Source organism: Lontra canadensis, unplaced genomic scaffold (genome assembly GCF_010015895.1).
Source record: "Lontra canadensis isolate GAN:19392208 unplaced genomic scaffold, GSC_riverotter_1.0 scaffold86, whole genome shotgun sequence".
NCBI lineage: Eukaryota > Metazoa > Chordata > Mammalia > Carnivora > Mustelidae > Lontra > Lontra canadensis.
The window spans coordinates 5455543-5479624 of NW_022631080.1; the positions used below are offsets into that span (position 1 = coordinate 5455543).

General features: G+C 36.2%; 1 protein-coding gene across 1 annotated transcript in view; it reads left to right on the forward strand.

Moving 5' to 3' along the window:
• Nucleotides 1-24082, forward strand: part of CFAP47 (cilia and flagella associated protein 47) — a 509602-nt gene that overhangs the window by 279471 nt on the left and 206049 nt on the right. The window contains exons 43-45 of the mRNA XM_032883134.1: nt 5952-6063; nt 6823-7049; nt 13378-13552. Of these exons, the coding sequence (XP_032739025.1) occupies nt 5952-6063; nt 6823-7049; nt 13378-13552 (514 nt within the window). The remainder of the gene's footprint in view (nt 1-5951; nt 6064-6822; nt 7050-13377; nt 13553-24082) is intronic.

Below are 24082 nucleotides of genomic sequence, written 5' to 3' on the forward strand. Positions count from 1 at the left end.
CTGTACTAAGGGGATTCACATTCTGTGGAGAAGGTACACTTGCATAAGGCTGACCCAGCTCACACAGAAAGTTGTACTTATTGGAAGCTGATGCTTCATACAAGTGGATGAAGAAAGCTTGCAGAATGTATGGCACATTCCTAAGATATATAAAAATGCATTCCTGCCTTCCGTGGATGCCACATTGTGCTGGGACAACCATGCCCTCGCAAGACATTAATCTTTCCTTGTGTACACGGTGTCCTCAAACATGTCCACTAATTCTGTAACACAGCCACCCTGATTCTGACCATGTCTAGAATAGAGGGAAGAATGCATTTCTATATGATAGATAATTGACTCATAAAGGAGTTTGGTTAAGAGAGTGAGCGGAAATTTGCCAGTAAAGCAGATTTTGCGCAGGGGAGAAGTGTGCTCAAGAAGATTCTGAGAACCCGAGGCAAGCAGCCGAGCATGAAATTTTACTGACGCTTGAAATGCCAATTCTGAGAGAAGTTTGTTGTGACAGAGAATTGATCGGGTGGATAAGGCAGACTGATAATGAGGAGGGCAGTGAAATTTTTAGTTGAATAACTTTATTATATTAGGATAATTATTGTTATTGAAAGCAGGAAGATAGTGAGCACAGGAATGACCTGATTTCAACTTTGTTTTAGAAAGTGTCTCTGGAGCCAAAACAGAGACTAGATTAAGAGTTGGAGAAGGAGACTGGAGACCAAGAGACTGGCTCAGAGATTCCCGCAATCTATTACACTACTCCACACACCTCCATTCTCTGCTGCCTTCTGCTTTTTGCATACCAGCAGCAAAGACAGAGAGAAGGATGTGGGAAGCAGTGAAAGAAGAGGAGATCATATTGGATTTGGGGGAAGGAGCAAAGGGATGAGAGAGAACTGCAAAGATGAATGTTGATATAAAGATCAATCTTAATGACAGTTTGCGTGATGTTCACACTTGATGCAAATTTTCATTTATATGCAGAGCAAATTGATGGCCAAAAATTGAATAGCAACGGTTCTGAGAAATACAGTGATGTAGACAGAGGGAGATTGTCAATATCATTGCCACAGTAACTTCTAGATTCTAGGCTGAGCTTTCTGTGATTTGATGAGATGTTTTCCTACAATATGCTATATCTTTTTATTAAGTGATGAATATTTTATAGTATTTATATATATGTTGCTTTCTCAAAATGTCTGTGGAATAATTTCTCAGGCATGCAATTAAGGTAGTGTTAGGGGCACCTGGGTGGCTCAGTCATTTAAGCAGCCGACTCTTGATTTCACCTCAGAAAATAATCTCAGGGTCCTGGGATCAAACCTTGCTGTCCAGCTCCTTGCTCAGCGGGGAGTCTGCTTTAGGATTCTCTCTCTCTTTCTCTCTCTCTGCCCCTCCCGCTGCTTTCTTTCTCTTTCTCTAAAATAAATAAATAAATCTTATAAAAAAGACTGTGTGAAGAAAGTTGAACTTTTTAGTGCAAGCATACACATCTCTTTATACATTTTCTTTTCACCCTTACTGAATCTCCTAGAACACTCATTCTATAAAAGATCATATTTTAAAAGAACAGCGATTATTCTTACTGGTCAGTTTCACATTATAATTATGGCAATGCCAAATGGCCACCTACAGTGATTAATGATCTCTCTCTAGTGTATGGAATTTAACATTTTAGAATTTTAGCTTAGCTCTTACATGCCTGTTAACCATCACAATAATGTTATATTATCCAGCCAGTTCAAACAAATAAATTACAAAATAAATTACAAAACATAGCAAAATCTAGGCCCAAGATTAGAGAGTAAGTAGAATTTTAAGACCTATGAAACAACATGGGGATTTTCTGTCTAAATGCCTTTTTTTTTTTTTTTAAGATTAAGATTGTTTGTGTCTGGAGGGCATCCATGACATGTCCAAGGTTACCCAGCTCATTAATAACAGAGCTGGGATTAAAACTTTTCTGCTGATTCATTGTTTGTGTTCCTCATTTCTGGGTCATTAATAGGTTGTCTTGTAAATCTGCATGCAACTGTGTTATTTGAGGACTACATTTAACTAGATACATAAGAAGAACAAAATATCTTTCATGAGGGTTTCTTAACAATGGACAGTGTGCTGTGGGCTTTGGCATCTTTCTGGAAAATATAATAAAAATCCAAGTAAACATCCTGATTGCAAAATTTGAAATTAAGGTCAGAAGGGAAATTTAATAGACTATTAGAATTGCTCACATTGACAAGTGTCTGTTATGTGTTAGATAATTTCATTTCCTTTGTCACAGCCTCCAGACTTGGAATGTAAGGGATTTCTCTGCTTTAAGGGAGTTCTTTACTGCATTTGTATTCCTTTCCTGGTCTGATTTTATTGCAAGAAAAGTAGAAGGAAATAATTAGCTGATACCACAGTTGATTTTCTGACGCAGGCATTATTTTCAATTATATTAAGTTTCTTTTTAATAAAAAAAAGAACACTGAAAGTGAACAAGTTAGACAAAATAATTTTTTGGGAAATGATAATATATTGTCGGTGTAAGATATAGAATTAAATGAAATTGAATAGAGCTTTAGTTACTGATATTTTATTTTATTTTATTTTATTTTTTTAAATATTTATTTATTTGACAGACAGAAATCACAAGGAGGCAGAGAGGCAGGCAGAGAGAGATAGGAGGAAGGAGGCTCCCCGTTGAGCAGAGAGCCCGATGCGGGGCTCGATCCCAGGACCCTGGGATCATGACCTGACCCGAAGGCAGAGGCTTTAACCCACTGAGCCACCCAGGCGCCCCCGTTACTGATATTTTAGTTGGCTAATCCATGATTAGGAGGCTTTTTATAATGTATATATAAGGGAAATATTCTGGCAAATAGCAGTTTGCTCCCTTTGTATCAACTTCCATGAGTTGGTATTCATTTTCATTGAGAAGACAAACTATAGATCAGGCACACACTTAAGAAAGCATGTGCTTTGGTAACACTATACTCACTGAGTCTAATTTCTTATGAAAATTATATTTTGGGTAAAATGTGTTTTTTTAGATGAAAATTATAGTGAAAAAAAGTAAAATAAAAGTAAAATTTGATATATTGTTTTCTCTGATCTCTGTTGAGCCTTTGTACTTCAATTATCATTGAAAATTTCATTTGATCACTTAGTTGTATTTGTAGCAAAACATGCACACACAGAAAACACATTTCAGATGGCTAGCTTGGATTTATGTTTGCAAGGTACTACATTGCTTAGGAAAAATTACTGTATGAAGTTTTCTATAATGTACTGTTTATTACCAGTGCATGAAATTAAATGCTAAACAATTTATAACATTCAAAGTTTTCCAGATTTCTTTTTTCAGCATGAACTAAAGGTAATTGTGAGTCATTATTAGTAAAATTCTATGGAACATTATCATATGAGAGTAGATGACAGTTAAGTTTATTGTAAACAAATCTCAGGGAGGAATTGTGAAGCTATAAATAAATTGACCTCACAATCAGAAATTATTTATTCTTATATTGTTTCTAGATTAAGTTTGTGTCATTTCACGTGTTATCTAGGATATTTACAATATCTTGAAATTTTTTTTTAAAGATTTTATTTATTTATTTGACAGAGATCACAAGTAGGCAGAGAGGCAGGTAGACAGACAGAGGGGTAAGCAGGCTCCCCCCCAAGCAGGGAGCCCAATGTGGGGCTCCATCCCAGAACCCTGGGATCATGACCTGAGCCGAAGGTAGAGGCTTTAACTCACTGAGCCACCCAGGTGTTCCAAGGAATATGTATTTTTATTATGCAATCAGTTTCCTTTTATATCATTTATGTGTGCTGCCTGTAGAGTAGTCTCTCAAGCATATAATTAATATTGTTTTAAGTTGGTGGGACAGTTCAGACTAGTTACAGTCCTAGCCTGGAAGCTAATTTTGTTTGCTTTTGCTTTCCTAGTAGTTAGTTGCATGTCTGTCACAAGGTCATTCTGGCAGAAGATTATCCACCGTATGGCTTAGCGCTAAAATTGCCACTGCCCATTTTCATTGATCCTCTCAAGTCTTGGCCCTACTCCAGATTTCTTGAGTCAGACTTGCATTTTCACCATATCTTTAGGTGATTTATATGTCATGAATGTTTGGGAAGCCCTGCTCTCAAAAGATGGTCCCTTTCTATTTAGATGGGTCTCTTATGTCCCTGATAAGTGCCAGGCAAAGGGTTAGATTCCTCATATGTGTTACCTCATTTAGTCTTCACCACATCTTTACTCTCATTCTACTTCTTAAGATGTAAGCATTTTTAAAAAGACTTTGTTATGGAAAATATAAAATACAGTTCTAGAAATAAAACTGCGATATATCTCCCCTGTACCCTTCTCCCAGCTTTAACAGGGCATGTCCGAACTTATTTCATCAATATAATGAAGCAAATCCCAATCATCACATAATTTTATCTATAAATAACTTAGAAAGCATCTCTACAAGAAAAAAAACTGTTTTTACATAATCATGATAGTGCTATTACTAAAAACATTATAAAATTTTTTTTCTTGCATCAGACATAGGCATTGTTCATATTTCCCTGATTGTCTCATGATTATTTGTACATTTTTTTCTGTTATTTCCTTTTAAGTGTTTTTGAATTGTAGGGGAGGAAAAGATAAATTTTCCTCTACCCTTCTGATTTATTAGCTGAGACTCCTGTAATAAAAGACAGAATAACAAGGAAAACCGCCTTTTTTAACATGTATACTCCCTATATACATGAAAGATACCCAAGGAAAAATGAGTAACTCCTCCAAGTGGCTTAGAATTCAGGCTCAGATACCATCTTAATAGGGAAAAGGGAGAAAGGGAAGTTGGCCACTTGGAGGAGAGTAAATTATTTTCAGGAAAGATGAATGGGCTTGTAGAAGAATAGATGGGAGACATGATACTTTGTGACAAAGTGTGTCAGTATACAATGTCAACTTCTAGTCCTGATAAGAGTCAATCCTTGGTTGATGAAATCCTCATGGAGGGAATTTATGGTACTTGAGTTTCCTTTGGAGGATCTGTTTAGGCAGATAAGGCAAATTCAAAGAAAGCGTCTCCTTGGCATTTACTGTCTTTCAAGTGCCTACAACTCACAATTTCAGTATACCAAAGCAACATATTCTGGGGTGACATTTTCTGCTTCCCTTCAGATCAAGATCTAAATATTTATTCATCCATTGGGATCTTATGTCTTTTGAGACTTCCTCTCTCCCCTTCCTTTTCATTTTTTCTCTAGATTTCTAAAATGAACTTATTTTTTTGGTCATCCCATTTTGCAGAGGCCAGAAGTGAAAGTCAGAGATTTACTAAACTTGCCTGAGGCTTAGTAGCTCATAAGTAGCAGTACCAGAATTGAAACCAAGCCTGTCAACCTCTGTTAATCTTTCCCCATATCATGTTGCTGCCCTTGCATTGACCCCACTTTAATTTTCACTCTGTCTGTTTAGTCTTTTCTATTTCTGGTCCAATTACTTATTCTAAAAGATCTGCAGACCTTCATATGCTCATTTTGAAAGTCTGCACTTTAAAATATAGACACTTGAGGACTCAGGCATCATGCAAAAGTGTCACTCCCCTGCAACAATAAATTTCAGAATGAAGGAAAAAAAAAATCTTTCTTTCTTTCTTGGTTGTTTATGTGATTTAAGTTAGCAGTCTACCAAGGATATTTACAGCTACAAGGATCAAGACTGTCGGTGCCATCCTGGGGCCTTCTTAATCCCCCTCCCCGCTCTGGTTGCATACAGATTCCCCTGCACTGTGGGAGGGCTATATGTCAGCCTTACCTTTCACTCCTCACTTAGGGCTTATAGTTAGTTGCTTAACAATGCACAATGCATGGATGTTGTTATAGTGTACAGATTTTTCTCATTGTGGAAAGATCCTAATTATTTCTGAGCTTTTGGAATTTAATATTATTGTGTGGTTATGTTTTAGATTGGAGAATTAATCTACGTCGTCGAAGGAAAAGGTATGATCCCCTTGCCTTCCTCCTTTTTCCCAAAGGATTCTTCAGCTCCACTTGACTACAGCACTTCTCCAGAGGAAGGTAGAGTATATGTGTGTTTGATTTCGTTTAAAATGTTGGAGGATGGGATTGCTCCTCATATAGCCATCCAAGCATATTCATGGCAAGTTTTTCCAATAAAAACTTGGAAAGTTTTTGGAAGGCTCCCTTCTAACTTTATTATGTCAGCATCCATGGAATACTCCTCCAGTTTAACTAGTAAGAACATGACAATGGTGATTTTTTTTTAAATCCTTATTTCTCATTCTTCAGATAAACATTAAAATTTGGCATTCAAAATATTTACTCAGCAAATTTTCAGTTTCCCAAATAACTTGGAAATGGCTATACTCTCAAATTCCGTATATTGTAATATATTACCTAAACTGGTACCCTACATTCTGAAGTGTAAGGTTGTTAGTGAAAGAAAATGACAGTTCTTACCAGTCCCTGAAGAATGTCTTTACGTTTATTTCTACTTCCCTTATCTTCTAATCACTGATAGCGCAATGATCACTTAATGTTTGAACATGTTGATATTTCTACGAAAGAACCCTTGGAGTTCTTTTGCACATTCTTTGAGCATTCTTCTTAGAGAGTACCAGCAAAATACCTTCAATTCATGAAGACTATCTCTTGAATTACTAAACCAGGGCTACCAGAAATGAGTTACCCATGGTACTGTGGCTAAGAAAGGCTACAACTGCAGTTTTATATTTCAGACCTTCCAAGTCCATTCTGGATAACATTGTCAAGGGCACAAATGAACATGGCAGTCATGAATGTTTTTGCTTCCCTTAGTGTTTAGTAAGGAAAATCCAGTTCTGTATTTGAAATGTGAGCTCCGCCACGTCTTGGATGTGGACCTTACATTGCCACTGACTAATGAAGCCAAGGAAAAGGCTTTGGCTTTTGCAGCACAGCAGCAGATGTCGGACATAGAGTATGAGCGACGGTTGATCACAGGCACTCTGGAGAGCAGTAGCGTCCGCGTGGCCATTGCCCTCCTGGGGCTGACGAGGATTGAGGTGAGAATGCAGGACAGATGACGCACTTAGATGACTTTCTTTTTAAAATTACACAGAGTGATCACCTAATCATAACCTTTTTATGTGGAAAAATAACGAATGCTGGTTTTCCTCAGGAAGACAGCTCAGTTGCTTTTTTTTTCTTTCTACCTCATTAAATAATAAGTCTGAAACAAAGCATTCTACTAATGTTAGCACAACTGCTAATTTTATTGGTGTAACTAAGTTAGTGGTAACTTAGCATGCTAAGTACATTTAAGCATTACAGCGCAGCCGCTGAATTCACGGTTGCCTCCACTTCTGACTCCGTATTAGAATGCCCTGGAGAACTTACATTAATAGCAATACCCAGGCCCCGTTCTACAATAATTAAATACAAATCTCTGGAAGGGGGTGGGGAGGGACACGTTCTAAAAGCTGTGCAGGATAGTCTGTGCACCCAAAGAGACTCATCCCTGGGGTCAGACTGCCTGGCTGAGCGTCCGGACACTGACACTGTCTAGCTGTGTGACTATGGGCTGGTTACTTCAAAATCATCAGTCTTTGATTTTTGTATTTTTAATTTGAGGATGCTGATAATTGATGGAAGCTAAGTGAGATAATTACGTAAAATGCTTACCACTTTACCTGGTATATAAATAAGTGCTCTCAGGGTGCCTGGGTGGCTCTGTCATTAAGCCTCTGCATTCGCCTCAGGTCATGATCCCAGTGTCCTGGGATCGAGCCCTGCATCAGTCTCCCTGCTCCGAGAGAAGTCTGCTCCTCCCTCTGCTCTCTGCTCCTCTCTCTCTCTCTCTCTCTCTCTCTGTCAAATAAAAAAAAAAATCTTAAAAAAAATAAGTGCTCTCTAGTTGTGCGGCATTATTGTCCTGTTATTATTATGGACTCTATTCTTATATCTTGAACTCTAGCGTATAAATGAAGTGACGTACAGTCTAACCTCCAGAGAGCCACCGAAATGATTCCTTTAAAATATAAACCTGGTCATGTTGCTCCCCTGCACAGATTCCTCTGTTGGCTTTCCAACTCATTCACAATAAAACCCAACATCCTTAGGACGGTCCTCATGACCCTTCCTGTCAGTCCCATCTCTTCCCTGATCTCGCCTTCTCCACTGGAGCCCATGCATTCATGTCGCTCCTTCAGCACAGGCTCATCTAAAAATCCTAAGGCGTGCTGCCCATGCCTTGTGCACTTCTGTGGTTAATTTTCCCTAGATATTAGACACTATTTCCCTCAATTACTTTAGGCCTGCTAGAATGCTACCAGTGAGGTTATGCTTATATTTTTTTTGTATTTTTTCAAATTATGTAATTTTAAAAAGCATTGCTTACCTCTACGAGACCCTTTGCAAATCCTGTATTTCCTTCAACTTTGTCTGTAGATAGCATTTGTCATCTGAGAATAATTGTTTACTCATTGTCTATCTCCAGCAAGGGAATTTGTGAGAAAGTATTTGTTTAGTTACTGCTCATGTCACCAGTGCCTAGAAAAGTGTACTATGCCGAAGGTAGTCACTAAATCTTTGATCAGTGTAGGAACAAATGGTAAATGTTTTCATCCTTGTTTGAGATTGACCTTCATATATTACCTTACTCAGCATTGTAGGGATGATTTATTTTTTTGTTAGAATGTGAGAATCAGTACAGTCTAAGCACAGATCCCTAACTTTTAATGATGATATTTTATGGATGAACTGGACTTTTAAGTTCTGATTAGTTCAAAAATATTAAGGTCCAAGGCTCTGATGCCTTCTGGACTGACCCATCTACTCTATGCATTCAGAAAGCTAATGGCTCTCTTTAGATCATTCCAACATGCTTACTTCTGTGATGGAGCAATGAACTTGTGAAGGTTTTTGTTCAACTTTCAGTATAGTATTACAATAGAAATGTTTGATATGTAGCCTTTTCAAACTTTAACTGTATCATAGTATACTCTCCATTCCTTTTAATTTTTTTCTTCAGGGGCACCTGGGCAGCTCAGTTGGTTAAAGATTTGACTCTTGATTTTGGCTCAAGTTGTGATCTCAGGATCATGGGGTCGGGCTCCGTGCTCTGGGGAGTCTGCTAGAGATTCTCTGTCTCCCTCTCCCTTTGCCCCTCCCCGCTGCTCTCTCTTTCAAATAAATAAATAAATCTTAAAAAAATTAAAAATTTATTTTCTTCATTCTTAGCCCTTATCAAAACATTTTATTTAAATGAGAAATGCTGGAGGGAGATGGATTTTGTCAGTGGATCGCCTTTCTATTATTTATGCATGTATACAGTTTCTATTTTTCTCCCTTCTTTTTAACTGTCTCCAGAATCCAGCACGCTCTTTGTGTTTATTATTGTATTTACAAATTATGTTTTGTATAATACTTATCTTTATATTTCCCTGTTCCTCTAGGACTGTGAATGCCTAGAAATGAAAAATCTTTGTTATGTGTTTTTAGCCCTTAGTGTCTTCTGTGTGACAGGTGCTCCGACACTGTTTAATTGAATTAAACATGTGCCCAAACAAACAAATGACACTTTAAACCTGAGGTCTTCATGTCTATCCAGCTTGCCTCATAGCCTGATTTTTCATAGTCACAGTCGTCTTGTTTACTTATCCTTGTTTACTTCCCACATTTGCAGTATGGGTATCTGTTTGTGTGTGTCTACTTCTTGACTGGTTGTTGGAAATAGCAGCAACAAAAACAATCATCATCATAATTTATGAAAAAACCTTGGCTTCTTTAAAATTAAAATTGAAATGTTTTAAGTAGTCTCCAAATTTAGAGATTATAAGTTTTTTTTACCTGAAGATTATTATTGTCTTTGAATTCTGTGAATATTGCACATTTTTTATTTCAGCAAAAACTTTCCAAATACACGAAGTAACTATAGAAGGGTTGAATGTGCCTGTTTAGGAAAACTAGTTGCAGCAAATCAGAACTCACAGATGCAACTTATTGTGCTCATATACATCTAATCGTAAAAGGTTCTTTTCAAGTGCAATTATCAATGTACTCTTGAAATATAATGTTGATAATTTTTGTAACAGTAAACAAGATTAATTTTTAAAGTACTCTCTCCTTGGATAGTATTTTACACCTTTTTTTCCAATGTGTTTTTATGTGCACTTGTCCAAATTATTTCAGTGACCCCATGGAGAAATGTAGAGAAGGTAGAATTATACTTATAATACAAAAAATGAAATGACTGATTCATAAAAAGACTTATGCCAAGGGTAGCAATTAGAGCCCAGATCATGGTAGAGACATCATTGTATTTTAAAGCTGAGAAAAGAAATCAGAGACACTCCGAGACACATAGTCCAACCTCTTACACTTAAAGCCCTGCAAACCAAGACCCCAAAATAGTCAGATGATAGCCTAAGGTCACACGACTGATTTGTGACAGAATAGAGATGGACCCAGGTTTTTGCCCCCCTCATCCATTACTCTTTTCCTTCTCCTGCATAGTCTTCAGACCATATGTCCCCTCCTTAGTCTACTAACATGAAATTATATAATGGAATAAATGAAAGTCTGGAATACTGAGTTATAGCATAAAATAACTATATAACAAAATCTAAAATCATCCTTGAAATCAATCTGATTGGATAAGTGTAATCATTTTTCTATCAAAGAAAAGTGACACATCTGACTAATTTTTTTTTGCACACAACCATGTGGAATTTGAATTTTTGAAACATTTGTAGAGTAATAGCAATACGATGTATCTACTTTATACTGCAAGAGACAGGATCTTTTGTCAGGAGCATGAGTTTCAGACACTTCAGCACTTAGCACTCATTTACTGAATTCATATTCTTCTGGCCATTAATAAATCAACTCGAATGATATACTCAGTGATACTGGACAGATCCAGAACTTACAGGGTATTTTCCTTCTATTTTCTATTAACTTTTCCAGTTTATGTTTTAAAAGCCATGCTATATATTCTGGGATAAATGATAGGAAAAATCATTGAAATTTTGAGACTTAATATGTTTAATAAAGAAAGCCTAAAAGATCTCCTTTGTGAGGCTTCAGAAGAGTTAAGAAAATGGTTTTTGTATTTGTATAATTTAAGGGCACTTTAAATCATGAAGCAATCCTATCGATACTGTTGAAGATGAACAAAGCTGGATATGAATTTCAGCCATAAGGATTACCTTTATTCAGTAACTGTTGCAATAAGGAGAAGGATCCAGCATGAACTAAACTGATATTTGTAGAGGAGGAACTGGGCATTTTAAAAGGAGGATGAGAAAGTAAGGAGGAATAATGAACTGGGAACTTAAAAATAATGAGCAGAATCAGGGAAGTGGACATTTTTAAGTGGGAGGGGGTGGGTTAGTGTGAGGATCTGGATTTGTTAATTGATGCTTATCTGCAGGAGAAACAAACTTCTGTGATCTTTATGATCAGAGGTAGTGATGCAAGTTAGAACAGGGTACCTACCTGCTGGGATCGTTATTTCCTTGAATGTCTGCATTCTGAAGTCCTTGAGAAGACATTTCTGTGTGGCAGAAAACTTACATCTTAAAAAGGAGAGAGAAAGAGTGGGAGGGTGGGTTGAGTGGGGAGTGGAAGGAGAAAAGAGGGGGAGAGAAAGGATTTATAATAGCAAGCTTTCTAAAGTAACTGCTCTAATAAGAGGGAGTTTAGGGGCCTGCCTGTCACTGGCTTTTGGCTGGAACAAACAGTACATTCTCTTGACAGCATTGAGCTCTCTCAGGTAGACACTTTAAGGGGAACTGGAGCCATCCTAGGGATATGGCCTTGAGCTGTTAGAAATTAAGTCAGCACTTGTTCAAGTCTCTTAGTGTGTGTGTGTGTGTGTGTGTGTGGGTGGGTGGGAAGGGGGTAGATAAAACCACTTGTGCTGAAAATCTGCAGTTACTGTAGGCCAAGGTTGAGGCTTCCTTGAGAAGAGGGCTTGGAGAAGCCTCACTAGAGTTTGGCTAAGAAGAGAGTCTATGTCAATATATCATGACATAATGACTTGGAGGATAAGAAGGCAGATCATATACATTTAGGTTAAAGAGGTGGTTGCTGATGTGAATAGATAATTTGTTTGTAGTGACTAGAAAAATGAACCAAACACAAGCAATGATAAATGTAAATTAATTTAAGTTTTTTAATTTATGTGATTTTAATTACCAAAATGAAGTAGTTGAAAATGTTCCTTTGTGGAAAAAAAAATCCTTGTGGATTTTGTGGATAACAAACCCAGTGAATGAGAAAATAATGGCACCAACATTTCTTTTTGTTGAGTAATGATACTGTGACCACAATCAAGTTGATGATGACAGTAATTATATAATAGCCTACATTTATTGAGTACTCAAAATATGTTCCAAGGATCTGGATTTTGTTTTCACTTTAAATATTCAAGCCACAGATTGGCAGTGTGTAGGATTATTGCCCATATTTTACAAATGAAGACTTTGTAGCTTTGCTTAATAGCCTGGCCAAGCTTACTTAGAGTTGGGTTATAAATGTAGGCCGTCTGCCTTCAAGAATCCTTGGTCTAACCCTTGGGCTTTACTGTGTGGTTAGTGATAGAGCATCCAGCTAAAAATAAAAGATTTCCCACCTCTGTGCTTTGCATTGCTTGCTTCACACTTGTTTCACACTTCACACTTTCTCTTCAGTGTTCCATTTTAAGAAGGACAATATTGAACTAAATTGTGTCTTGCAAAGCACTTGTTTGATGGTGAGTGGTTGTAACCCACATGAAGTAAGTAGTGGTTGAAGGGACTAGATGTATCAAACCTATTTAAAGGGTTTGGGATGGAAGGAAGGAGAAAAAAAATTTTTTTAAATGAAAGGTATGTTTGGATGTCTATGGAAGGGCAGGACCTAATTTTATACATATAAATGTAAGTACACATACACATACATTGTCATTAAAATTGTCATTGTCATTGTCACAAAATTGTCATTAGGAAAAGAGAGGAGACTCGCTGTGCTTCTGATAAGAGCTGGAACTGATGGGTTAGATGTTGAGGAACACAGGGATCAGCTGCAGGAGGGAAGTACTTTCTCAGTGCTGTTTACCAGTGGAATTGGTTTTTCCCTGAAGGAATGAATTCCTCAGCACTGAAAGGATTGCAGAATGGGATATTGAGCATCTGCTAATAAAGGATGATTCCACTGATGCTGTAAAACATGTTTAGTGCCATCTTCCACCAATCAAAAAGTAATGTGTCTAAAGAAATGAACAAATTCAATCCCTTGGTGGATTTTTTCCCAAATGTGGACTCTAAATACATAATAATGCTTTTTTATGTGTGTTTTGGGGGGTAAAAGCTAAGAGAATTACATTCCAATTTTACTCTTTATTTTCAGACTTGTACACTATTTAATACTTCAAAGCTAAAGAAGCCTAAGTCCATTTTATACACAGCAGAACTGAGCCTTCCAGAACATTTTGATATCCCCAAGAAAATCTACATTCCTCAGGTTCCAGAAACTCAAGCTAAATTGACCCCGTCGCAAGAAATTAAACCTGCAAACAAAAGAGGTAATCGGTAACATGTCGACTGCAATATCTAGCTCTGTCCCAGGCCCTGTGAAATACTAAAATTTAAAAGAGATTCTCTCTACTAATAGGATGTTTGTAATATAATTAAATGTTTGTAATATACTAAATGTATTAGTTCAGTGTACATAAATATCAATTATTGAATATTTTGCATTATAAATTATCACCATACTATAGCACAGTAATCTAAATTATATACTAAATTTAAGAGCTAAGTTACTGGTACTTGAATTTGCAGACCTGTTATTACTCCTTCTTAAGGAGTAGTTGTCTGATAAAGACTGTTAAGTGCTCTTTGAGAAAGGTAAGGTCTTGCTGTGACAGTGAAATTGGTTACAGAAATTGTGCTGGAGTTGAGGTTCAGGCTAGCTTTAAAGGATAGGAGGGCTGTTGGTGGCAATAGCATATCAGAGGAGACAGTGTGTTATTTATGAGTAATTTATCTCCGATCTGGACTAGGGTCTTTAATATTTGAATACTTACTCTTTGTCTCCCGGTACCTTTTTATTCTGTGATTGTAAATAGGAAGGACTAACCCAGATTAAATAGAATATTAATAAATTTACAATGTCAAATATAAGCAATAAGATATAAACAATATGACAAAATAATTTAAAGTATCCAAGATTAGTTTTCATTTCACTTCTTTCCAAGCTGGTGGATACCATTAGGATTGTAATTTCTTTGCTAGGGATACTCCCACAATGTATCATAACTCAAGCGTCATGGATTCTACTTTATATTGTTGCTAACTTACATTTTGTTATATCTTCCTGTGTTCTTTTCCTGAGGCTTTGTGTTAAACATATAATGTTTCAGGGGCACCTGGGTGGCTCAGTCATTAAGTGTCTGCCTTTGGCTCAAGTCATGATCCCGGGATCCTGGGATAGAGTCCCACATCGGGCTCCCTGCTTGGTGGGGAGCCTGCTTCTCCCACTCCTACTCCCCATGCTTGTGTTCCCTCTCTCTCTGTCAAATAAATAAATAAAGTCTTTTAAAAAAGATATATATATATATATATATATATATATATATATATATATATACACATATTTCTAAATCTGAATAGGTGGTTACAGATGATAAGGTTACAGGGTAATCTGTTCATTTTACCTTCATAGGAGATCTGAGATCTCAGATTCAAATGCTAAGTGGCCAAGCAGGTAATAAGGATTTATGAATTAGATCTGGTCTAAGGCAAGAGGGATGATGAAGCCCAGGACAAATTAGAGAGTAGGTGCCTTGTCTAAACATTCAAAATCAAAATAATAAACAGAAAAGCTTAAGTCCACCCAACAACTGTGAGGGTATATTTAACTCATCACCTGTCAAGCTGGTGACAGCTCTTAAGTTGTTGTCTTTTTTTTTTTTTTTTAATCTTTATTGCCTCCGGCTTTTCATTATACTATTAAATGTTTAAATGAAGATTTGATAATGATAATTTTTTAACCCCTTTGAGATAACTGGATAAAGTTGTGTGTATTATAAGCCCAGCTAGGATTCACTTATTCAGCCATTCACCTAACACTCTTGAGAATCAATTCCTTTCGGCAAAATGATTAAAAGTGGCATATTAAGGTGCTCTTTAATTATAAATAAGTATGAAGTTATCTATATTGAAAAGTCTTCCGCTCACATAATTTTCCAAGGCTAATGTTTTTCTTTCATATCAATTGTGAACTCTCCATTTCAGTAAGAAGATTATTGTGAGAATTAAGAAAAATAGAGCTGTAAATTTTAAAAGATCATGCACAAAAGTTTTAAAATATAATTTGCGTATCATGGTTCCTAACTTGATTTTCTATGCAGTTGACTTTATAGAAGAGTCTTGCAGCCCAGGTTTCTGTATCCACTTCCTTCAGCATACATTTAAATAAATTAAGTTTACAAAATCAGAATATTCTAACTCAGGATCGTAGCAGGTTACATAAAATATATAGCCTAAACAGTGCCGTGTACATTCTATTGTTAAGCAGTGGACTTGATTAATGAAAAGGAAAGGAACATATGCTATTGAAGTTTAATAAATAACATTCTATTGGAATTTGAGAGAAAGAAGAGTAAACATTTAAGAAGCTTATCTTTGTGGGAAAAAAAAAGCTTATCTTTGTGATATAAGCCACTTTGAAGAGAACCACAAATTCCTAGCAATCAATATAGTAACATAGGAATAAATTTTGGGGTCTTTTTTTTTAAATTTTATTTTATTTATTTATTTGACAGAGAGAGAGATGACAAGTAGGCAGAGAGGCAGGCAGAGAGAGAGGGGGAAGCAGGCTCCCTGCTGAGCAGAGAGCCTTTTGCAGAGCTCGATCCCAGGACCCTGGGATCATGACCTGAGCTGAAGGCAGGGGATTAACCCACCGAGCCACCTAGGGGCCCCTGGGGTCTTTTTAAAAAGATTTTTCTTTAAAGTAATCTCTACACCCAGTGTGAGGCTCAAACTCATAACCCCGAGATCACAAGTCACATGCTCTACCAACTGAACCAGCCAGGTGCCCGTAAATATTTTCTTTTCTTTTTTCATTCCTTCCTTCCTTCCTTCCTTCCTTCCTTCCTTCCTTCCTTCCTTCCTTCCTTCCTTCCTTTCATTCTTTTTCTCTATAGGTGGCATGGAGAGAGGAAGAAATGGTAAGTATTTATCTGGAGAAGGAGAGATAGCCCAGTATTCCTGCTAATTGCAAGAAAGGGGTGTAAGTGGGACATTCTTATAATCTATTGAAGTTCTAATGTCAGGAGAAGGCACTAGTTATGAGGTATTGAAAAGTGGCTGTCTTCTACCCATTCATACTAAAGTTGCCAATCAGTCTTTTTTACCTTTTTGAAATTCCTAATGAAACTTCTACATTTCTGGTTAACCATAGCTATTACTATAATTATTTGAAATAATCTACTTAAATCTGTATTTATTTTAGCTCCATCATTTAGGAAGGTGTTATCTTTTCCATCCCACCCTTTAACATTATAATGCTTTCAACAGAAGGAAATGAGGCTGTAGACAAAGTGCGTGTGCACACAAGTAGCTGCATCTGTCTCCACAGATGTGACAGATGTACACGCTGGACATTTTCCCAATGAAAAGACATTACTTGTCTCACTTCATATATCTCAAAGATTCTGTGACTCCTTTGTTGTTAATGGACTAGAGTAGGTCTAATATTTTTTGAGCACCAACAATATGCAAAGCACTGTGACAGCTGGTTTTATAGTTTTTCTTATTTAATTTTCCCAGTTCTGTTTGATTCTGTCTCAGACCCCATTGAGGCATCGATCCTTCTACTTGCTTATCCATGGACCCTTGCTTGGCTCACAGCAACCTTTCCACATGGTTTTTAGCCTTCTCAAACATCCTCTTTACTCTAGTTTTTTCCCGTCTCCAACCTCCACTGGACAAATGACTTTGTCACCTCTGTCATGGAGGAGAGGGGGCTACGTGAGCACACACTCTTCCTTAACGTCCTTACCACCTCCCCCTCAATCTCCAAATAATAGGAATCTACTCTATCAACCTTGTGGTGTGTATCCTTTATCTTATCCCAGAAAACCTCTTTGTTATTTATCACAGTTCCTTCTTCTTTGGGAGTAGTTCCTTCACTTTTACCTCTCAAACTTTCTCAAGCTTCAGAAACTAAAGACATTTATACCTTTCCCATGACAAACATACTTCTGAGTAGGGCTATCTTCATTTGTAGTTCCTATTCCTGCATGACTTGTTCTCACCCTCTCAGATCTGGCTTTTGCTCTACCACTGTAGTAAAATGCCTAGTTGCTTTCTAATTGCCAAATCCAATGGACCATTCTCAGTCTTGACCTTGTTGGATCTCTTTTGCATTTGACCTGGTTGATTGGGTATCTACTTACAATTCTAGACATTTGAGATAGGGCTTTATATCCTTGTTCCCTGCATTTCTTCTCCATCCCCTTGATAAGATTTCTTCTTAATCTTTTCATGAGTTACTCTGTTTACTCTATCAATATGGGAATCTCAAGGATCTACTTGTCTTACTGGGGCGAATATTACTTTTAATATATCCCATAGGAGATTCTGTACACTCCCATAGTTAAAACTACCATCTCACATCCCTAACTTTTATCCTTACTCCTACCCTTTTCCTTCTGTTTTCAACTTGATATTCAGGGGTATATGACATGCCTACCTATAGATATAAATATAGATATAGATACAGATATAGATATGCAGGTAGATATACAAATAGATTTATCCCTCAGATTAAAAATGAATGTTTTATTATTCTTCATTGATTTGTTCCTTATAATATAATCTTTATCTTTCCATTTGGTGGGACATATATCCACCCTGTCTCTTATATTAGAAATCTGGGCATACTGCTTGAAGTTTCACTCTTTTGAGCTCATGCCTACAATTCATCTTGTAGTTCCAAATTTTCTGTAATTTATTTCCTTCTCTTCTCTACTCCCACTGTTAATGATTCAGGTCTTCATCAGTACTACACAAATGGAAAAAGTAATCACATCTATTTCTTCTCAATGAGGTGCAAATTTAATGAGATACATATGCTAAGAATTTAAATGCTATATGATATACCTAATAAACATTGGCTATTAATTATACTCTAGTCTTGTCACCCTTAAAGTACTTCACCTCTAGGCACTAGAACTATTAAATTTGACCATGAAATATTCCTGAAACATTTAGTGATTTCAGAGTCAGATTTACTGTACTACAAAAGACACACAAATTTTTATGATTCTTCACTTCTTTGATGCCCCCTTCTTAGTCTCTGTACCTAGATTTATATTTGTGATTTTATATTCTTTCTCTTGAAGAAGGTCCCTAAATTTTAAAAGCCTCAGGCCTCATAAAACCTAGACTTTTACCTGGTTGTAGGTCTTGACTTAGAACTTCATCTGCTTGTGGTTCTGGGGATGTTGAAGTTTATGGACAGGAAGAGTTTTATGGACCTCAAATGGGTACAGGTAAACAGGAAATCTCCCGTAGATCTGGTAACACTTATTACCTCCCCAATATAGAGGTTCCTGTGTGTTTTGTGTGCTCCATGAAAAATATATACAAGAACAATCAAGCAGTATGCTCTAGGCTGATTTTTTTTCTGATAACTTACACAGAGCTCGAAACCTTCATTTCTAAGGGTATCTCTTCAGTTTCTAGTATTTTACATTGACCCAGGGTCTTGTTCTCTCTCAAGGGATATGTGGCAGACATATTGGAAGTGTATATTGTAGGAACACTGTTCTCCTGTACCTTCTCCCATTTGATTCCAATTTTCTTAATTTTCTAACATTTACTAATAATTACAGGTCTAATAGGTGACAAATATTCACTGAATCTTTCCATGGCATCTATTTAATATGTAATGTGATTATAAACTATATGAAAAATTTATTATTAATAACTAAACTATCTGTGGTTTTATCCATTTTATAAGGATTAAATATATTATTGTAATAGCTAAATTATCCTTCAGTATGAAAATAAGACTCCACAATTATTACAAAAATACAAAAGTAAATTTCTGCTTAAAATTTATTAACTGCTTTGACAAATAAACCCTACATCTCTGAGCTACATCTCATAGCCATAAATGCATTTCAAATAGAATAAAAGTAAATTTCATTTAACAGAGTACCAATTAAAATGTTGGGTTTAATGATTAAACCTAGTTAAGGGGCGCCTGGGTGGCTCAGTCGTTAAGCATCTGTCTTCGGCTCAGGTCATGATCCCAGGGTCCTGGGATCGAGCCCTGCATCAGGCTCTCTGCTCAGCGGGAAGCCTGCTTCTCCCTCTCCCACTCCCTACTTGTATTCCCTCTCTCATTGTCTCTGTCTGTCAAATAAATAAATAAAATATTTAAATAAATAAACAGAGTTAAATTGAAGCAATCCTCTATACTTTATTGTCCACATCATCAAATCACCTCATCCTAGAAATGTGCTGTTAGTTCATTCTTCTCAAAAGAAATATAGTTAAACTTGTAGTGATATATTTGTTACAGGTCTTTTTTTTTTTTGTAAAATCTTTTTTAAATTTGCAAAAGCTTTTTGAAATAGAATTTCTTTAATTCACTTAGAAATGTAATTCAAATGCATTTCTCATATAGGATTGCCACAACTGTAAACCATCAAGTCCGATTACATTGTATAAAAGAATGTTACTAAATTCCAGAAGGAAATCAGTAATCCATATACTACATTTAAATCTCGCAAGATCAAAAAGAACAAAAACTAGGAAAAGTAAAGAACGTATTCTCTATCTGCGATCTTTAAGTTTATACTTAATTATAAATGTAATAGTTTCTGTTATAGTCTACCTTTCAAGAAGTCTTGTAATCATAATCATAAAAGATAGTACTTGTCTTATAAATACCTGATATAAATTTGAATTTACGTCAAGTGAAAAATAAGAGGATATTTATCTATACTCGTACTTAAAGCTTTATTCTTGTATTTATTTATGTATTTTATTTTTAATAACTTTAAGATGTTCACATACCATGCAGTTCACTAATTTATGTATGTATGTATGTATGTATGTATGTATGTATGTATTTGACAGAGAGAGATCACAAGTAGGCAGAGAGGCAAGCAGAGAGAGAGAGAGAGAGAGAGAGGGAGGAGGAAGCAGGCTCCCTGCCCAGCAGAGAGCCCGATGCGGGACTCGATCCCAGGACCCCGAGATCACGACCCGAGCCAAAGGCAGAGGCCTAACCCACTGAGCCACCCAGGCAGCCCAGTTCACCAATTTATTTAAAGTGTATAATTCAATGGTTTTCTTTAAATTGCTTAGATACATGTAACCATTACCACAGTCCATTTTAAAGCATTTCTGTCACCCCAAAAGGAAACTCCATACCCTTTATCTATCAACTCCCTATCATCCACCCCTCCCCTCAGCCTTAAGCAATCATTAATTTTTCTCTCTACATAGATTTGCATATTTTGGAGGTTTCATATGAAAAATCATGTCATTTGTGGTATTTTTATAACTGGCTTCTTTCACTTAGCAGAAAGTTTTCATAGTTACCCACATTGTATCATGTATCCGTACTTCATTCCTTCTAATGGCCAATTGTATGACTAATGCGTTTGGTTTTACTGTTGATCCGTTGATGAACATTTGGGTTACTTCTACCTTTTGCCTACTGTAAATAAACGTTTCTGTGCAAGTTTTTGGGTGAACATATGTTTTCATTTTTCTTGGGTATATACAGCTGTAAGTAGAACTGTTGTGTCACATGTTTAACTATGTTTAAACATTTGAGGAACCACCAGACTGTTTTCCAAAGAGGCTGTACCATTTTACATTTCACCAGCAGTGTGCGAGGGTTCCAGTATTCCCGCATCATTGACAACACTCTTTATTATCTTACTTTTTAATTTTAGTTATCCTGGTGGGTAGAAATGGTATCTTAAATGCTTTTGACTTGCATTTCCCTGGTGCCTCGGCATGCTGAGCTTCTTTCTATGTCCTTATTGGCTACTTATATATCATTTGTATAAATGTCCATTCAGATCTTTTACCCATTTTTTAACTTGATTTGTCTTTTTCTGATTGATTTGCAAGTGTTTTATCTATATTCTAGATATAATACTTTATCACATATTTGATTTGCAAATATTTTCTTACATTCTGTGGGTTGTCTTTTCACTCTCTTAAAACTGTTCTTTGAAGCACAGTTCTTAATTTTAATTGATCTGTTTTTGTTATTGATTATGATTCTTGCTTTTGATATCATATTTCAGAATCCGTTGCCAAGTTTGAGGGCATGAAGATTGAGCTCTATTTTCTTCTCAGAATTTTATAGCTTTAGTCCTTACATTTAGATCTTTTACCCATTTTGAGTTAATATTTGCATATTGTTTGAGGTAAGGGTCTAACTTCATTCTTTTGAATGTGGCTGTCCCAGTGGTCTTGGAAACATTTGTTGAAAATACTGTTCTTGCGGCACCTGGTTGGCTCAGTCGTTGGACATCTGCCTTTGGCTCAGGTCATGCTCCCAGGGTCCTAGGATCAAGCCTCGCCTGGACTCCCTGCTCAGTGGGAAGCCTGCTTGTGTTCCCTCTCCCACTCCCCCTGCTTGTGTTCCCTCTCTCACTGTGTATCTCTCTGTCAAAAATAAAATAAAATCTTTAAAACAAGAAAAAAAAAAGATAATACTGTTCTTTTGGGGTGCCTGAGTGGCCCAGTCGGTTGACTCTTGGTTTTGGCTCAGGTTGTGATCTCACTGTCATGAGAGTCAGCCTCACATCTCATTGGGCTCTGCGCTCAACGGGGAGTCTGCTTCCCCTCTTGCTTCCTCTGACCCTCCCCTCACTTACTTGTTCATGCTCTCTCTCTTAAATAAATGGGTCTCTCTTTTTTTTTTTTTTTTTTTTGAGACATTGTAAGAGAGAGAACAAGCAGGAGGAGCAGAGGAAGAGGGAGAAGCAGGCTCTCTACTGAGCAGGGAGCCTCGTGTGGAGCTTGATCCCAGGACTTTGGAATCACAACCTGAGCTGAAGACAGATGCTCAACTGAATGAGCCACCCAGGTGCCCCATAAATAAATGGGTCTTAAAAAAAAAAGAAAAGAAAATACTGCTCTTTCTGTGTTAAATTATCTTGACACCCTTGTTGAAAACCACTTGACCATAAATATGTGGTTTATTTCAGGGTTTTCTATTTTATCCCATAGATCTATATGTCTGTTTAGGCCAGTACCACACTTTTCTGATTATTATGGCTTTGTAATAAGTTTTGAAATAAAAAAGTGTGAGTCCTACTGCATTGCACTTTTTTAACCAGATTATTTGGCTGTTCTGATATTCTCACAATTCCCTATGGATTTTAGAACAAGCAAGCCAACTATCCATCTGATAGGTATTACATTGAATCTATAAATCAATTTGGAGAGGATTATCATCTTAATTATACTAAGTCTTATGATTCATGACCATGTAATATTTTTCCATTTCATTAGATATTCTTTAATTTCTTTCAGTAGTGTTTCATAGTTTTGAAAGTGTAAGTTTTGTATTTCTTTTGTTAAATATATTCCTAAATATTTTACTCTTTTTCATGATATTACAAATAGAATTGTTTCCTTATTTCCATTTTTGGATTATTCATTTCAAATGTATAGAAATACAGTTGACTGCTGTATACTAAAATTATATCATCTGACCTTGATGGATTGATTATTTAAATTTTATTTTGCTGGATTCCTTAGAATTTTCCATATAAAATATGATGTTATATGCATATAGAGATGGTCTTACATCTTCCCTTGTGAAATGGATTCATTATGTTTCTTTTTCATACCTAATTGATCTGGTTAATACCTGCAGTAGAATGTTAAATAGAAGCATTAAGAGGGGACATTTTTGTCTACTAGAATTTATGGAAAAAGAATCTAGTCTTTAATCATTAAGCATCATGATAGCTGTAGGTATTTTATAGGTGCTCTCTATGAGGTTGAGGAAGTTCCCATCTCTTCCTAGTTTGTTGCATGTTTTTCTCATGAAAGCATATTGTATTTTTTTCTAATTATTTTTCTGCATAATTGGAATAAACATGTAGATTTTGGGTTTTTTAATTCTATTGTTACAGAATATCGTATTCATTGATTTTTTTGGATGTTAAACCAACCTTCATCCCTGTGATAAATACCATTTGGTAATCATTATGGTTTGAATGTTTTTGGCCCCTCAGAATTCATATGTTGATAACTTATTGGCCAAGGTGATGTTATTAGGATGTATGGTCTTTGGGAGGTGATTAGGTCATGGGGACACAGCCCTCATGAATGGCATTGGTATCCTTTTAAAAGATGTCCCAAAGAGCTAGTTCACCCTATCTATTATGTGAGGATCCAAAGATAAATCTGAAACCCAGAAGAGGATCCTCACTTGACTCTTCTGGCACCTCATTCTTAGACTTTCAGCCTCCAGAATTGTGATAAGTAAATGTGTTATTTATAAGGTATCTAGTTTATCCTATTTTGTTAATGGCATCCCAAGCACATTAAAACAGTAATGTTGATAATTCTTCTATATGCTGCTGAATTCTGTTTGCTAGCATTTCATTGGTTTTTGCTTTTGATATTCAATATCTTTACTTGTTATGTAGATCTATTTAGATTGTCTCTTTCTGAGTCACTTTCAGTGGTGTCACTTAAATTGTGTAATTTTTGGCATACAATTGTTCATACCATTCTCTTACATTCCGTATTTTTTCTGTATGGCAGAAGTAATGTCCCTACTTTCATTTCTGATTCAAATTTGAATATTTTCTTTTCTTTTTTTTCTTGTTCCATTTTGCTAAATGTTTGTCAGTTTTCTTGATCTTTTCAAAGAGCTAGCTTTTGGTTTTAGTGACTTTTCTCTGTTGTTTTCTCTGTCATTAATTTCTCTTTCAATCTTTATTTTTTTCATTCTACTTTCTTTTAGTTCAGGTTGCTCTTCTTTCTCCAGTATCTTAAAGTGAATGTTTAGGTTATTGATTTCAGATCTCTTTTCTTCTTTATTGTAG